Here is a 17,678-nt window from a genome sequence, read left to right as displayed (position 1 = left end):
ATACTGTTGTTTGTTATTTTTTTACTTACTATTCCCCCCCCCCTTTCTTTCATATGTCTATAATTTTTCTTTGTTTTATTCTTCATTTTGAACTTATATATTTATATATATGTGTGTGTGTGTTTCGTTCAGCGTAATATTATCATTAGAGGATCAAGTTAGTTGGAATGTAAAATGTATTCGAACCACTAACAGCACAAAATACAAAATTTGTTACTGTGAGACATTAAATTTCTTCAGGAGTGTTAATGTTCTCATCCAGGGATGTTTAATATCTTAAGCTTAAACATTCTCAATAAAGTTTAAGAAGACGCAATACCATGGGGGAAACTTTTCGTTGTAAATTTTGTACCTTCATTACTAATTTAAAATTCAAAAGAAAGAAAAGTTCAAACAAACCTAGAGTGTGCAATGAAATATCAATTTCTGAAGGGAAAAAAATCGAAATATTAAAATGCAAACAAATTATTGAAAGAGAACTTCTACATTGCGTAATCCTAAGTTATATTCTCATAATTTATTTTCATTTTGATATTTTAAAAAGTTCTTTACGGTATTTGAAACTTCATGGCTTACTCTAGGTTTGTCTTAACTCACTTTTTTACTCTTTAAATTAGTTATGGAGATGAAAGAGAATTCGCGACGAAAAGTTTCTCACTTGGTATAGCATCCTTTTAAGGATATGCCAATAAGTAATTTGTTTGAAGTATTTTGCGTAGTTTAAGCTATGAAAGTTGCTGCACATTTAGAGTATACTATTAACAAAAAAACAAAAAAAATTCCTCCGCTTAAGTTAAAGTTCTCCATTTTATAAATTACTTCGAAGTCAGTGTGATTCGAGTGTCCTATTGTATAAAGTTTTCTAGAATACGATTGACAGATTAACAAATCATAATCACTACCATCATATATTACTCTTTCTGAAGTAAATGCTGATAAGTAAGTTCTCAAGAAACTAAAAAACTTGCACCGACCACAGTGTTGTCGTGAAATATCTTCAGTGGTAGACAGATCACGGGTCCCAGTTCCTTTGCCGTCAGGCTAACCGTGGGAGGTTTTCGAGGACTTCCTCTCCATGTAACGCAAATGCAGGTTAGCTCCATCAAAAAGTCCTCCACGAAGGCAAATTTCTCTCAATACTTGATACAGGAGTCCTATTGTCTTCTGGATTGGGTTCAAAATTACAAGGCTACGGAGTTGAACATAAGTAGTCGCAAACCCGAAAATTGGGTCAGCTGTTCAACGACGCGGTAATAAAACTAAAAAACTGATAACAAAATTTCAAAAAGAACATTCGAACACTTTTTAAAAAATTTATTTCTGTTGGAGAATCCCTGGGAGGGATATCTGTTCGAAAAATATTTATTTTGAAAAAGTAAAGCTGTTAGTTATCAAATATTCGTGTATAAATTTTACTACCAGTTTTTTAGTTTCTTGAGGAAGCTGGTCAACTTCCTGTTAAGGCATCTTGCTGTCCATGCTGAGTGGATGAGTCTTGTTTGATTAATACGAGTCGATTGGAATCCAATGTCGTTAAGGTCAGCAGCTGATTCCGCATGGGCAAAAGCAGCATTTGCCCAGGACACCCAAATTTCAATTACTGCTTAATATTAATTTTTGTCAAAAAATTGCAATTTAAGGTTTTTAATTCCCTATCGTTCTCGTTATTCCCTATCGTTAGGAAACTATCAAAACAAATTAAGAGTCTGATTTGTGCAGCACCGAAGGGAGTGATCCGTAAAGTACTAACCGTACTGTACACTCAGATATAGACGTGAACACAGATAACCGGGTCAGGGAGAACAGGAAAAACCAGGAATTGTCAGGAAATTTCATTTTAACTCCAAAAATCAGAGAATAGCCAGGGAAATTTCAATTTTTTACAAAAACCTGTAAAATTAATATATCATACCTGAAAAAAAAAACAGTCTTGAATTATCAGTAACAGTAGTCAGTTATTGAGATTCAAGTTAAATAATTTTAGCACCTATTACAATTATTTGTTGCAAAAATTTTACATTTTATTGAAACTGACATGTTCCCATCCTCATTTGCTGATTTTTTCTTTTTCTTTCACGAAATCTAATATTTGGTATTGCAAACAAAAAAAAAAATCAAAATTTTCTGATGAAAAACTATATGGTATAGAGAAAATAAGGTCTGAATTTTCATTGAAATTTACCTGATATACCTGGAAATGTAAGGGGATTTTTTTTCTTCCGAAATTGAATGGGAACCCTGATAAATTTTAACTAAAAATTCCCCTTAAAAATATGGTACCATTACTGCTAATGTGTCGAAAGTCTGTTATCAAAGGTTTCCAGCGATACATGATTACCATATTTATTACCATCATTTGAATCGCTTTAAAACCCTGACTCGAAAATTGTCTATATATGAGCAATACTATTAATATAAAAAAATTAGCAGTACAGTGCGCAAAATAAAAAAAAGTAAACACTTTGAATGACTTTTGATCTAATTCGTTCTAAAACGCAGATAATACAGTTTACAAATTATAGATACAGTTTAAAATTAGTAATTAGTGTGTAATTAATTAGTAATTAAAGAGTAAGGCACTTTAACTGTTTTTTTTTTCTTGGTTTCGAAACACCTTGTTAGGAAAAACACAGACAATAAAAAATAAATACTTGTAGCATTTAGGCTTGGGCCTCTCGGGACCTATGATAAGTCAGGCACTGGTAATCGCTCGAATGAAATTTAAAAAAATCATGGTTAGAACAATTTTATTTAATTGCAGAAAAACTGTAGCTTGGAGAAGCAAATCGATATCAGATTTGAAATCAGCAGTAAGATTTGCTAAAAAGTCCTACCCATTAGGAAAACAAATGGTATCTGTCACATTGTAAGTAAACAAACGTAGCGTTTATGCAACTATCAGCAGCGTTGATTATTTAGACAATTTTTTAAAAAAATTAATTCAAAATTATTCTGTGATAAGTAAGAGATTAAAATACTTAATTTCACTTTAAAAACAATGATAGATCAATTTTCTGAACTTTGTACTACTTTAGATAGGTTTCTTCAGAAAATTTTTAATTAAAAAAAATTTAATAATTTTAAATTGACCACATTTGACCAAAAATGACCACATTTTACTTCATTTTAAGAAACATCTTTTAGAAACATCCATAACAGCGCACATTACTATAACCATTTTCGAAAAATCACTTTTTTCTAAAAATAAAAAGTATTGTTTGAATTTTTGTATATAAAAGCAAATCAATAAGAGTTTTTTTTTTACTGAACTGAGTAAAGTAATAAATAACATAAGATGTTTTAGAAATATAACTAATTAGAAATAACAGGAACTACCATCTCTTATCACTGGTACAGTTTTCTAAATACGTATCACTCTACGTATCTGTTGACTTAAAATGTGATATCTACCTTCTGCTATTGTAAAACAGCGCCCTCTAGCTGATATTTTGAAAATTGTGTTTCTATTTTTTTCAAACTTAGAAGCCATTTTTGATTCGAAAATATGACGTAATTGAGTGATTATAGCTCATGTATACTCTACAAAATTAATAAAAGTTTCTTATTTGCATCATTTATTTAGATAAACCTGGAACGGAAAATTGTATCTGTTCTTATATAACATATTCTTTTTATGCATGAATAACCAAGAGGACGATATCGACGAAGGAAATAGAAGGAACAGGTATTTTGCTATAATAGTCATTAATGTTATAATACCATACCGTTTACCAGTTACTAAAGAACCTGATATTGAAAAATAAATCACGTGTACAAATAAAAGTAGTGTTTTTAAAATAATACTTGTTCAGAGTTAAATTCAATTAATTTTATTTGTAAAAAATTGATGACATATTATCCTATTTACTAGCTGAGATACGCTTGACATTAAAAATTGTAAATCTTAAACATTAGTTAAAACGTGAAGTTCAAATAGTATATTCGTTTTAAAAGCAAATTTAATCATTTTCGGTTCCAGTTGTAATTCTTATGAATTCGAAAATGCGTTTTGAATGTAAGTGAACATGGAGTTTTTTTTCTTCTTATGGATATGGTATTTTATTTAAAACTATTTGTTGATATTTATTTTATGCTGTGTACTAAAAATATTTCTTGACGTTATTTTATACTTCGTTTATGACAAATGCATTTATTTGTGTTGTACATCTTGTAAATTTAAGGAGGTATGTCGTGTGTTATCATTAAAAACATTGCTCTTAAAGCTACGCAAAAATTTAATTATTTGCATTAAATATTTTCCTTGTCAAAAACCAAGTTGAGATTCTTGAAAATTTAATTAGGATTTTAATTTGTAACAATTACCACTAAAAAATTTTCTTCTATTAATAATGAGCCTTTTTTTAAAAAAAGGATTCCAGAAAAAAATTTATAAATGTGAATTATAGTTGTTTTTGTTACTGTTTACTTAATAAATTGCTAGAAAGATTTTTTCCCTGTTGGCTATTTAATATTTGTTGCTTAAAATTTTTATAAATTCAAAGTGAATTAATGGAGTATACATTTTGCTACCATTGGAAACACATTTAATAAAACATCATAAATATAAAATACTACAAATTTGCATAATAATTACAGCATTTACAAATAAACAACAAATTTTAGCACTTTAGACAGAAAGAACCAAAAGTAGAAATTTTTGAATTTTAAGTGTTTCACTTGTATGCTAATAATTTATCAATATTTCCTTTTTTTTGTGAAGTAATATTTATTAAGAGTTTTAACCATTTATTTCCATGGTGATTAACTATTGTTTATTTTAATTTTAGTGCTGTAATAAAGTAAGTTTACCACCTGCCTACAATAACTGATTTCTGAAATGCTTTTTTGTTATTATGCACTTCAAATATTTATTTATTAATTCAAAATTTTCAATTCATTCAGTAAATTAGCCAAATATTAAAAATATTAGCCAAATTTCAATTATCTTAGTCTAAGGCAAATTATAACAATTTTACAATAAGTTTATTTTAATAAATCAATGTGTTTTTGTCATGAGACACATATTTTCTGGAAAAATATTCAGATGATTGTATGCTACCACTAATCTGCTTTATCAACACTAACTGTGGTAAAGAGTTTTGTGTTTGTCGCATGATCTAGCAATGAGGGTGCTAATATAATGGTTTTTATATGCTTGCATAATCTTGTTGCTTGCATTGTCTGCACCTAATATAATTCTAATTAGTTATGCGACATATCTAAGGGATATCACTGTAATCGAATAAAAAATACAAGGTTTGTTCAGAAAAATTTATACAGGTGTAATTTTCTGGATCAAAGGTAATATGTTGATATTTCTGTATCGTGATCTGTTGCGCCAACTACAATTGCCAAGGTGCCAAATAAGTTTTGAACTTGCAAATTTTTTAATAACAACAGTTTTCCCGAGGGTGGCTGCGAGTTATACATTTCGAGTTGGTTGCTGTGATGTTTTTTTTTTTTTTTTTAGTCTCTCACAGGCTGCTGTCCAGAAGTTGCCGAGACTTTGCCATTATTCTGCTACAGATCAGGATATGGAAGTCTCCCTGGGAATATATATTTTTCTTTTCAGTAGAAAAATTTGTACGACAGTACTTTCCCCAAAACTTTATTTGTTTAGACGAATTTACGATTTTCTCCCTTTTGGCTAAATGGTGAATGGTTGACAATTATTTTAACATTGGTGAATATGATAAATTAAAAATATTAATTAATGACAAGTACAAAGCATGAACCATTATTTTAAATCAAAAGAGCACAGTAAATTTTTTTATTGCTACACCATTTTAGTTTCCAGTTAGAAGGTTACAGTTTTATATCAAGCATTAACATTTCTTTCTATTGTAACTTTTATGTTCGTTTCACTAATAACATAGGGAGATTTCCGTATCCTGATCTGTGGCAGAATAATTGCCAAGTCTTGGCAACTTCCTGTCAGCGGCCCGCTAGAAACTAAAAAAAAAACATCACAAAAAGGGACCAGCTTGAAATGTATAACTCATAGCCACCCCAAGCAAATATCTACATGTTTTTTTTTTTTTTTAAATTTGCGAGTTTAAAATCTATTTGGCACCTTGGCAATTTCGCCACAATCTAAAAGAGCGTTATCGGAGCATATGAACTTTGTTTTCTGTTGGTTTCAATCATTAGAACGATACCATTCAATTAGATATCGATAAAAGTTTTAAGATTAATCTATAATAAGTTTGTCACTGATTTGCGTTTATACATTCATAAATGTCTTATTTCTTATAAAATTTCAGATCTGAATGTGATCCCGACTGGAATCCACAACCTGGGGATTGGAATTCAACACCTAGAATGGGAGATGGTGGTAAAGAGAAGTCACGTAAAAAGACGTCCAGTGTTTGGAAATATTGTGAAATTATTGATGAAGCATTTGCACGCTGCACTATCTGCGACCACAAATTATCTTACAAATCTTCTGTTACCAACCTGAGAAAACATTTCAAAAAGAAACATCCTGAAGTGGCTATGCCTGCAAATGTGGTAGATTGTTTTTTTTAAAATTATTTTCTTTATCAATAGTAGACTTAAATGCTCATTAATATTGAACTTTAAGTTGACATAAAATGGCCGAGTTAGCCTGGTTGACAGGGCGCTGGACTAACATTGATGAGAACAGTTGTTCCAATCCAGCCAGTCGAAGACTCCCCGTGTAGTAAATGGTGACTGGTGCATGTTAAATCTGTCAACAAAGTCGTCCGTGTTCCCATAACAAATCAATACCTCTAAGCAGTGTTTTCATTGCAGAGAAAAAAATGGGTAAGAATTTCTCACCCTTTCTCAAAAACAGGGTGAGATTTCTAAAAAGTAAAAAAAAAAAACACAAAGAGACTTGAAGAAAAAATCATTTCTTTAATTATAATACATTTTTAACATCTTCTAATTTTTAAAGCATTGAATATTTTTGCTGCATCATCATATGGAAAATGTTCTATATCTACTTTTTCATCAGCTATTCTCATTAGGTTGCTCAAATACATATTTGTTTCGTTTTGATTGTTTCTACCCACATTTCTTAAATTTTTATTTGTCCGTTTCGGAGTAGAAGATATTGCCTGTACAAGGTATTTGTCCATCTTGCATTAATGCTCAAAAAATTTGAAAGTCTTACATGAAGAAACCTTATGGTAAACACGTGGTTGCAGAGAAATGCGTTCTGAAAGAGGTTCAGAGGGATGGTGTTCTGATGTTCTTAAAATTTCTGAACAATACTGGTAAATAGGGATGGGGCAGATGTTGAAAATAATGAAAGATCCAGGAAGAAAAGTGAAGCGGATTTTATTCTAAATGGCGCAATGAGAAATTTTTTTCAAAATGCGAGAAATTCGCGAATTTTGAAATTGGTTTATAGAATGCACGAATTTCTCGCTGTAATCATTTTTTAATGCGAGAAAAGGAAAAATATGCGAGGTTCTCGCGCTGTAGTGAAAACACTGTCTAAGGGTACTGAATTGGTAATTGACCGTTCTGTGGTGCATGTCAAAATTACGATCTGTGAACGAATGTGTATATGAATGTATTTTCCATGAATGGATGTATATGAATGTATTTTTCAAAATGTATACTTGAGTAGTGTGACTAAATTTTTTTAATTTCTACTTCGTCATGGTTGTTAAAGTTTTTATAAAATTGTTTTGTTTCCCGTGTTTAATCAATAATTCAAGCAGAGTTTGGTAAAATGGAAAACTTTCTATTGATATTGATTAACTCTTGTAACTAACTAGTTCGAACTCTTTCGTCACCACCTCAATTTGGTAAAATCTGTTAGAAATTAAATGATTATTTAAAAAAAATTTCTTTGTACAGAGGTACATTGATTCATATCACATGGATGAGTTGGGTAAAAAACTGAAAATAGAAAAGTACAAATACACTTTTTAAATAATTGAAAAAATACCCGAAACTTGAGCTAGAAAAAAAGTGTATGTAGGAAGCATTTATCCGCAGAATGTTATCAACATTTTAATAAAAATATCAATGAGAGTACTTTATATATTTAAATTGTGTGAATCTGAATCTTGATGTGTGAATTTTAAATCACTTGAATAGGAATCTCAAAATTTAATTTTAAAATCGCGTGAATACGAATCTCTATGTCCGAAAATTGCATTAAAACAAATTTCTGTATTTGATTTTAAAGTCGTGTGAATATGAATTCCGATTTTTAATTAACTTGAATATGAATCTTAATAGTGGCTTTAAAATCACATGATTACAAAGTGCGCTATTTGATATAAAATCGGTAAAATACAAAACATAATGTGCGACTTTAATATGCGTAAAATAGAAATCTCGATGTGTGGTTTTAAATTATGTGAATATAATTTTAGATTGCATTTGCATTGATAGCAAAAAGGGAATTTTTATTTTTGTAGTAAACGGTAAGAACAATTTTTCTCTAACACCGTTAATGTATATTATACGAAAATGAATTCCAGCATGATAAATCTAAATCTATTAATTGGGCATTGTGCTTTTAAGTGTTTGGGAAACAGATTGTATTAGAAATTTCCTTTTACCATAAATAGTATTTTACCATAACTTTGGTATATCATGCTTCGGGTATCCCTTAACCAGTATACCCTTCCCTTGTGGCAGGATTATTTTTCTGGTTTATTGTAACAAACACCCATCTTTCCGCAAAAAATTTTTAATAGTAATAAATATATGTGGTACTAATTAATAGTGACCGAAAAGCTTTGTGTTTATAAAAAATGCATACACATGGAGAATAAAACTAGGTATAATTTTCTTTTTTAACCCCTTCCTTCTCGCTCCCATGAAAATGACGGGGTGAGTTTTCGCCCGCTATTTATCGCTCCCGTGATGACTATAGTAACACACCAATAAGAATAAAACTAATTCATTTCTTTTGCCTGGAAAACATTTTATTTCTCATTTTACACACCTGATGGCAGTAACAGGATATTTTTAAGTTAATGTAGATAGTTAGTTTATTTTAAACTAGTTGCAGCACTAATCAATACAAATACAAAAGCCAAAAAAATAGGCTCTTTTATGACCGTTTTCTTGAAAATTAACCGATCGTTAAGGGATTAATTGTAAATGTAATAATTTTTTTCATGAGAATATAAAAGAATCTATGTTCTAATATTATGGGAGGTAATATTTTATTTTGTTATTTTTGCATCACATAAGGTAAAAAATGTTTTTGAAAAAATGACTTCAAAATCACATGAATCAGGCTCTTTTAAAGGAGAATACTCGAATGTGTGTTACATTATCCTCTTGTTTACTAATATCGGATTTTTAAAACTATGTGAAAATCAATAAATTTCCCATATTGTATGAATATTGGGATGTTCAAAAACCATTGGAAAACCAATAGCAACAACTGTAAAAAAAAATCTAAACATAGATTACAATATTATCAGCGTAAATTGAAATGTTATCAGCATAAATTGAAATGTTATCAGCATAAATTGAGTATGTCATTATTTAAATGCGCAATTCANCTTTTATGACCGTTTTCTTGGAAATTAATCGATCGTTAAGGGATTAATTGTAAATGTAATAATTTTTTTTACGAGAATCTAAAAGAATCTATGTTCTAATATTATGGAAGGTAATATTTTATTTTGTTATTTTTGCATCACATAAGGGAAAAAATGTTTTTAAAAAAATGACGTCAAAATCACAGGAATCAGGCTCTTTGTAAAGAGAATACTCGAATGTGTGTTACATTATCCTCTTGTTTACTAATATCGGATTTTTAAAACTGTGTGAAAATCAATAAATTTCCCATATTGTATGAATATTGGGATGTTCAAAAACCATTGGAAAACCAATAGCAACAACTGTAAAAAAAAATCGAAACATAGATTACAATATCATCAGCGTAAATTGAAATATTATCAGCATGAATTGAGTATGTCATTATTTAAATGCGCAATTCAAATTTATATGTCATAAAATCGAATGAAAAATACCAGAATTTCATAACTATATAGAAATAATTAGCAGTAACTGCCGAAAGTCGAAAATATGGTGGTATCATCACATTATAAGTAAATAATGAAATATGGTATTTGAATTTCGACAGTCGTAATAAGATTGCTTAAGAGTGCGAAAATTTGTAGCATTAACTATTGAAACACGGCATGGATTCGTGATGATATGAGTGCGAATCGAGCATGTCAAGAAGTGATTGCTTTAATATTAGATTCAACTTCACATGTTGTAATATTGGTATTTAAAAATCATGAAAATAATATCCATTTAGTAATAGCTTAGAAATGAAAGCTATCGGGATCTTAAAAACAAAGTGGAAATTCGTAGAATTTCTTGTCCTTCTTGTTCGCACGATAGGCAAATTTTTTAAAACAATTCTGCTGGGGAAACATGTTTTGAAAAATTCTACACAGAGGGAAACCATAGTGTTCCAAATTAAAAATCTTTCTGCAAGAACCCCGTAATGTTCTGCAACAATGTTACCCTGATTTTGCTTCGATAAACAAAAAAATAATCTCTTCAATTAAAAAAAATTAAAAAATAAATATTTGTTAAAATCTTAACTAGTCAACAGGGCCTAATTGGGGCCCGGGGCAAAATCTTCTTTGGGGGGCCTCCTCTGCTTCACTACTTCAGTAATGAGGAACCAAACTCTATAAAGGTATTTAAATTTTTCACCTCTTTATAAATAGCTAGAAAATTGACTTGAACCTAAAATAGCTATTAAGTCCCGCTTCCAATGGCAGATGAAATGTTGTTCTGTCCATTTTATTGATTTTCTGACAATTCTATGTCCATCATACTGAATGCAGTTTTCTTATTGTTATCTTTGTCATCCAGCTGCAAAAAATTCATATCCTTGCCGTCATTAGGGCACCATTCAGCTAAAATGTTGCAATTACGATGGCTGAATTAAGCCAATCAAAATCAAGTATTTTTGTAAACCTATTGCATTTTGTGATACGTAAAAATACAGGCTTTTGATAGGCCAAATTTGTCCATGGTGATAGCGTATATTTAGCTGAATTCCTCCCTAGAAAGCCATGGATTTGTGTGTTCATATGATAGATTAATGAAGAAGCTGACATAAAACTGAAGGATTTTACACTGTTCTGATATTTTGTTTTAAAAAAAGTTCATTAAAGAAGGAAATGTAAAATAAATTTTCTATTCGATTTGGGGGCCTCTTCTGAGGTGGAGGCCCAAGGCAACTGCCCCTGCCTCAGTCAGGCTCTGCTAATCAATACTGATCAGGGTTGCCACAGCACAGGGAGAACAGGGAAAACCTGGAAAATACAGGGAATTTAAAAATCATTTAAAATAACAGGGAAAGTGCAGGGAATTTTAATTTTTTCTTTACAAACTGGGAAAATACAGGGAATTTTGTTTCTTATTTTTGTCTTTTAAAAAATGGTGACCACTCTATGCGGGATATTTAACCATGATTTTTCAGCCATACTAAATTATTTAATTTACTATAGTATTATTTAAGTGTGTTCAGCTGTTTTTACAGCAATTAAAGCTAGTAAATATAGTTAGCCCAATATAACTCACACAAGAGCACAGTAATTGTTGTTTCCTCTTAATATATTGTGTATAATATGTACAGGGAAAACACAGGGAATTTTTTTTTCAGATTTGAGTGGCAACCCTGCTGATATTTACCTTCATTTAATTAAAATATATATTATATACATTACATTACATTATATGCATTTTTATTTCAGCATCATGCACGTAATGGTGTCATAACCTTAAATAGTGATGAGGAAGAGGAAAGAGAGGATGCGCAAAGAGCCACGAATTCCGTGATTGTTGACTATTTGCGACCTGCTGGCGAAGAGAACAGGCCAAAGACAAAACCCACCCTGACATTTGTGAGACAGACACCAGTCATTAAAAGAGATCGTTCACCCATTAGATATCATGACTATTCTACATTAGAAACAAAATGTAAAAAATCAGAGGTTACTGATGAAACAGAATTCGATGTATTCGGGCGAAATGTTGTGCTACAGTTAAAGCAATTGCCGTTAGTCCATGCTTTGGAACTTCAAGCAGAGATTATGAATTTGATTGTGCAAAAGAGAATCCAGGTAAATTTAACTCATAATTTTTTATCTTATCATGTAACGCTGGAAATTACTCTAAATGATTGTTTTAATGATAGTTTACCATGCAATATGCTTATATTACAATACAATGCTTTTATAAAATGGGAAACAACACAGAAAAAGCAGAGGTTGCTGAAGAAATGTAATTGGGTGAAGTGTTGTGCTTCAGTTAAAACACTTACGTTAGTCCATGCTTTGGAACTTACGAGATAGGGAATTTGCTAATGCAAAAGAGAATCCATGTAAATTTAACTCATAATTTTTTAGCGTATCACGTAACACTGAAAACTTCTCTAAATGATTATTTTAATGCTAGTTTACTGTAATTTAGAGTAATTTCCTGTGCAATATCTGCAATATTTTAGTTATGCTTTTATAAAATGGGAAGCAGTGCAGTAAATCAGGGGTTACTGAAAAAATAGAATTCAATATATTTGGGCGAAATGTTGCGCTTCAGTTAAAGCAATTGCTTTAGTTCATCCTTTGGAACTTCAGAGATAGTGAATTTGCTAATACAAAAGAGAATCCAGGTACATTTAACTCATAATTTTTTACCTTACCTTGTAGCACTGGAAATTACTCTAAATGATTGTTTTAATGATAGTATACAATGAAATATTTTAATTATGCTGTTATAAAATGGGAAATGACGCAGAAAAGCAGAGGTTACTGAAGAATAATTCGATGTATTTGAGTGAAATGTTGTGCTTCAGTTAAAACAATTGTGTTAGTCCATGCTTGAAACTTTAGAGATTATGATTTTGATTGCACAAAAGAGAATCCAGGTAAATTGAACTCATAACTTTTACCTTATTAAGTAACATCAGGAATTATTGAAATGATTGTTTTCATAATAGTTTTCTACCCAATGTTTTTTTAAATTATTTTTATGTATAAAAGTCTGTCTAGATTTATGTTTGCTAATAACTATAGAACAGAAGCACCGATTTGGATTGTGTTTATTTTTTTTTTTCACCAGGTGGTTTGTGAACAATCATCTCTTGGCGTTATGTGGTTCCAGCACAGTATCCAATATTTAAAATTTCATTGATGAATACCCTTGTTATAGATTAAAAGGTGTATCGTCTTGGAAACTGTACGTTTGCAAAATGTTTAAAAAAATAAGAGCCGACAAAACGACTAGAAAAAAAATAATTGTTTTTAAGCGTAAACAATGTGCTTCGCAGGAAAATTTTTTTACAAATTTGTCAAAGTAGTTAATTACTTAAATGGTTAAGGGAGATCATTACATAACACCCTGTATGTCTTATGGGTAATTTAATTTTTACTACATAAAATATTTTAAATAACCTACAACCATTTATAGAGAGTTAAAAATAGAATAGTTATTAGACTGTTTATAATGTCTCTACTTGATATTTACATGAAAAAATAGAGTTACGTCTTCTCTTTAACATCTAATTATATTTTTTGTTTTTCATAGACACCTATGTCCACAGCTTTCAGTAGTAGAAACTTATTTTTGGACCCCCCACCCTTATATGCGCATAATTTTCAAATGTATATTTCAGTTTTAATATAATATATTCCAGAGTTCACCCTAGAAACAAATAAGGATAGGTGCTTTCTCACGGTGAAGAGGAATTACAGTTTCGATTACCTAGATAACCTAATTTATCTGAAAATATTTATTGTTTTTTACACTGACCACCATTAAAATTTCTCAAAATATGTAACTGAATTTTACCCTCAATTTTTTTTAACAACCCTCTTATGCTATTTTATGTCTATACTTCACAAAGTAATTCTCACTCATCATCAATATAACAGAAAAAATTGAAGTTCTTGAAAAAAAACAATTAAAAAGCAAGCTAAAAGACAATTGGTGTGTAAATTTTCCTGAAAAAAAAGTAAACTAAATAAGTAATAATGTAAACTCTTTGTATACCGACCGGCCTGTGTAGGGATCAGAGAACTGCCCTAGTTCAACTCCGTAACCTTGTAATTTAGAATGCAATCCAGAAGACAAGGGAACTCCTAAATCAGGTATTGGGAGAAATTTGCCTTCGTGGCGGACTTTTGGGTGTAACTTACCCATATTTCCGTTACATGGAGAAGAAAATGACAAAAACCTCCCATGATTAGCCTGATGGCAAAGGGACTCTAACCCATGATCCGTCTACCACTGAGGATATTTTACTTCGGCATTATGGTCAGTGCAAGCAGAGTGCAAAATTCGTATCGACCAGCCATCGCTTCGATTCGAACCCAGTTCATCTCATTGGAAGGCGAATGCTCTATCCTCTGAGCCACCACGGCTCAAAATAAAAGTTCTATGCTGACGAGGGTGGGATTCGAACCACCACGGGCAGAACCCAATGGATTAGCAGTATATCGCCTTAACCACTGAACCATTGAGCTCTGCCTACGTGGGTATATATATTGTTCTGCTTTAATAACTTGCCATATTTATTAATTTTATTTTCAGGCATTGAGGCAAACGCATGAGACAAACACAGATGAGACGCCCATGCAGTATGCTTTAGTATATACTACTGAAACTCCAGTAGCTTCTGAGCCAATAAGAAGCTGTAATACCCCCGAAGCTGTCAAGGAAGCAGAAGCAAATCAAAGTTATGTAAAATTATAATATGTCTTCAAAATGAATACATGTTTTTATAAGGTGTCGATGGCTGCCCATTTCTGGAATTATTTTCAAAACTGAAATCAAAAGGAGCTATTAGGTTAGGTAGGCAAATTTATATACAATTTAGGAAGTAACAAAAAATTTTTTTGTGGTATGTCGAATATCTGGAAAGAAAGCTTGAAGGAAGAATGTCGTACCCAGTTTGATGAAAGATATTTTTTAGTCAACGCCTTTGAAATACTTTGTTTTTTCTCTCTGTTGAGCAGGTTGTGATGTTTTTCATCCTGTTTTCCTTAAAAGTAATTCGTTAAGTTTCTACTACCTTTTTTCTTTTAAATATTATGTAACCCCTAATGTACTTAATTTTTTTACTTTTTCTTTGTTACCACTCCACAGGGAAAAACTGGAAAATACAGGGAATTTTAAAATCACCTAAAATAACAGGGAAAGGGCGATGAACTTTGATTTTTTTCTTAACAAATCGGGAAAATACAGGGAATTTTGTTTCTTATTTTCGTCTTAAAAATTATAACCACTCAATGCGTAATCTGTGGGATATTTAAGGATGATATTCCAACTATACTAAACTATTTCATTTACTATAGCATTATTTAAGCATGTTCATCTGTTCCTTCTTTTCTTTAAGTTATTTGAGCAATTAAAACTAGTATAGTTATTCCAATGTAGCTCACACACGACTGCAGTAATTGTGTTTCCTCTTTATATTGTGTATAATATGTACAGGGAATTTTTTTTCTCCATATTTGAGTGGCAACCCTGGTCATTTTTGATAAATATAATAAAAATGTATTTTCGTGGCCATCATTACAATAACTCTGTATATTCCATAACTATTGACCATGTTTATTTATTTATTTTTTTTTTTTTTGAAAATTTGACTAACTTGAATTCTGATTAGTTTTGGAGCAAGGAGCAACTTGTTACTAAAAGCTAAAAATAATACAAGATAATATGATTTAAAAATTTCCAATTTTATTTTCTTGTGATGTCAGTTGTTTTTTTGTCTTGTAAATGTCAGTTTACTCATTATTCAAAAGAATAAACAGTTCAAACTATTGTGTAGATTTTATTCATTTTACATGCATTAAAGATGTATTCCTGATTTGATACTTTGCTCTTCTAGTTTCATTCTTTGTATATTTTTGAAATGTTGTGTTGATTGTCAATTCAAGGTTAATGTTCTTTTAAAGACATACTTTGGAATTTGTTAAAAATGTACACATCATATTAAGATTGCATTGTATTATGTCATATTCAGAAACTTTATTAAAATTATTTTGTCAAAGTATTTAGTTTCATTCTTTTAACTTTAGTTTTATTAAACTCTTTTTCGATTCATATGAAACAACAATATAATTGGGAATCAGGCTTAAAAATTTTGATGCTGGATTAATATTTCATATAACTGATATGCTAGTTTAAATAAATTCATTTTTATAATTTGTTTCTGTAATCCTATTTATTTTCATTCGGTTTTGAAAACTCAGCAATGAATTCTTTAAGACAAATTTTTCAAATTCAGGTTTTTTCAAACGTTTAACAGAAATAAAAAAAAATACACCAATTGTAAAATCTTTACTTTATTGTACTGTAGCAAAAATATATGTATACTAGGGGGCTAAGCCCCCTGTTCGCTGCCGCTCACCAACCCCGATTATTGCTTCGCAATAATTCTCTTTTCTTGGCAGAAAACAATTTTTCTACTAAAGTTAAAACTATTCACTTAACATATATGTACTAAAAGGAATTCTGTTTTCTTACTCTTGTGCCTCTACTTCCCACGTCTAAATATTACTCTCAAATATTGAAAGTGATTTTTCGAAGTAATCATTTCTTAAAGTAACATTTATATTCCTATAGAATTGTATTGTTCAAACAAATTTGATGAGTTCACAACCATAATTTAATACTCTCGCTAATAGTAGCAGTACTGGAAAATAAGTTTAAATTAGGGATACAAAAATATTTAAAGAAAAACAATTCCTTTACNACATAGTTTTTTTATTTCTTTTAATTAGTTTATAAACTGAGAACTTTGATTTTTTTTTTTTTTTTAAAGTTTTAACAAGTTGTATCTTTAAGCATAAAATTAACTATTTAGCATAAACATGATTAATGTAGTGTAACAAAGTGTGAGTGATGCTTGATACCACCTGGAAGAAAACTAATGCACCATAATTGTTATTTTTTTATTAGATAATTTCAAAATTTAATGAAGTATATTAACTCTATAATGTTATGAAGTTGTTCTGATTATTTTTTCTAGTTTTCAGATTTACAAATTAACTATGTGGATGAAAAGAAAAAATCACCAAAACCTGATGAAAATAATCTACTTTTTGGAAAAGTATTTAGTGATCACATGTTAGAAATTGAATGGTCAGAAGAAAATGGCTGGGGTAAACCAATAATAGGACCAATTCATAACTTAAACCTTCATCCTGCTTGTAAAGTTTTTCACTATGCTCAAGAGGTAATTGCATGTCTGTCCTTCATTTAGGTTTCATTCTCTTGTAAACTTGCTCCTGTGTGTTTACAGACAGTGTGTCCCCTGATGAAGTGCTGCTCTGTAGACACACAACTTTATTTAATTTTCTTTTAATTATTTTTATATAATTTTTTGAGTAAATTTATATTATTACTTGTTTAATTATTTTTGTTATCAGTGTTCCCCAAAATTATGACTTTTGTGTTCCCGTTCTAAATTTTTCGTAACCCTGTGTACCAGTATTTTTTACTATAAAAAAATTTCACATAAGTTAAATAACACAACTGGCTATTGAAACCACTAATTATTAACTTTTAACTCTGCAAAAAATAACCAATAGAAAAATACGTAATCGTAAATTTTCATGGCTAGCTTTGTTTTTAAATAAAATTTTTTGAAATTTTCGTTAGTTGCAAGATATTTCGCGTAAGAACGCGTACCCCCACTA

General features: G+C 30.3%; 1 protein-coding gene across 2 annotated transcripts; it reads left to right on the top strand.

Annotated features, from left to right (window-relative positions):
• The first annotated feature begins 3,437 nt into the window (after nucleotides 1–3,437).
• On the top strand, nucleotides 3,438–16,030 carry LOC107439673 (uncharacterized). Of its 2 annotated transcripts, none has more exons than XM_016052345.4 (4): nucleotides 3,438–3,685; nucleotides 6,264–6,510; nucleotides 11,727–12,095; nucleotides 14,563–16,030. In XM_016052345.4, the coding sequence occupies exons 1-4, from the start codon at nucleotides 3,639–3,641 to the stop codon at nucleotides 14,722–14,724; spliced, it is 825 nt and encodes a 274-aa protein (XP_015907831.1). In that variant the 5' UTR covers nucleotides 3,438–3,638; the 3' UTR covers nucleotides 14,725–16,030. The 2 variants fall into 2 exon arrangements, with proteins under 2 accessions (XP_015907831.1, XP_015907832.1); XM_016052346.4 differs by lacking the exon at nucleotides 3,438–3,685 and adding an exon at nucleotides 3,729–4,015.
• The last annotated feature ends 1,648 nt before the right edge of the window (nucleotides 16,031–17,678 follow it).

Source organism: Parasteatoda tepidariorum, chromosome 7 (genome assembly GCF_043381705.1).
Source record: "Parasteatoda tepidariorum isolate YZ-2023 chromosome 7, CAS_Ptep_4.0, whole genome shotgun sequence".
NCBI lineage: Eukaryota > Metazoa > Arthropoda > Arachnida > Araneae > Theridiidae > Parasteatoda > Parasteatoda tepidariorum.
The sequence above is the reverse complement of the archived record's forward strand: the minus strand, read 5'-3'. Positions and strand labels throughout refer to the sequence as shown.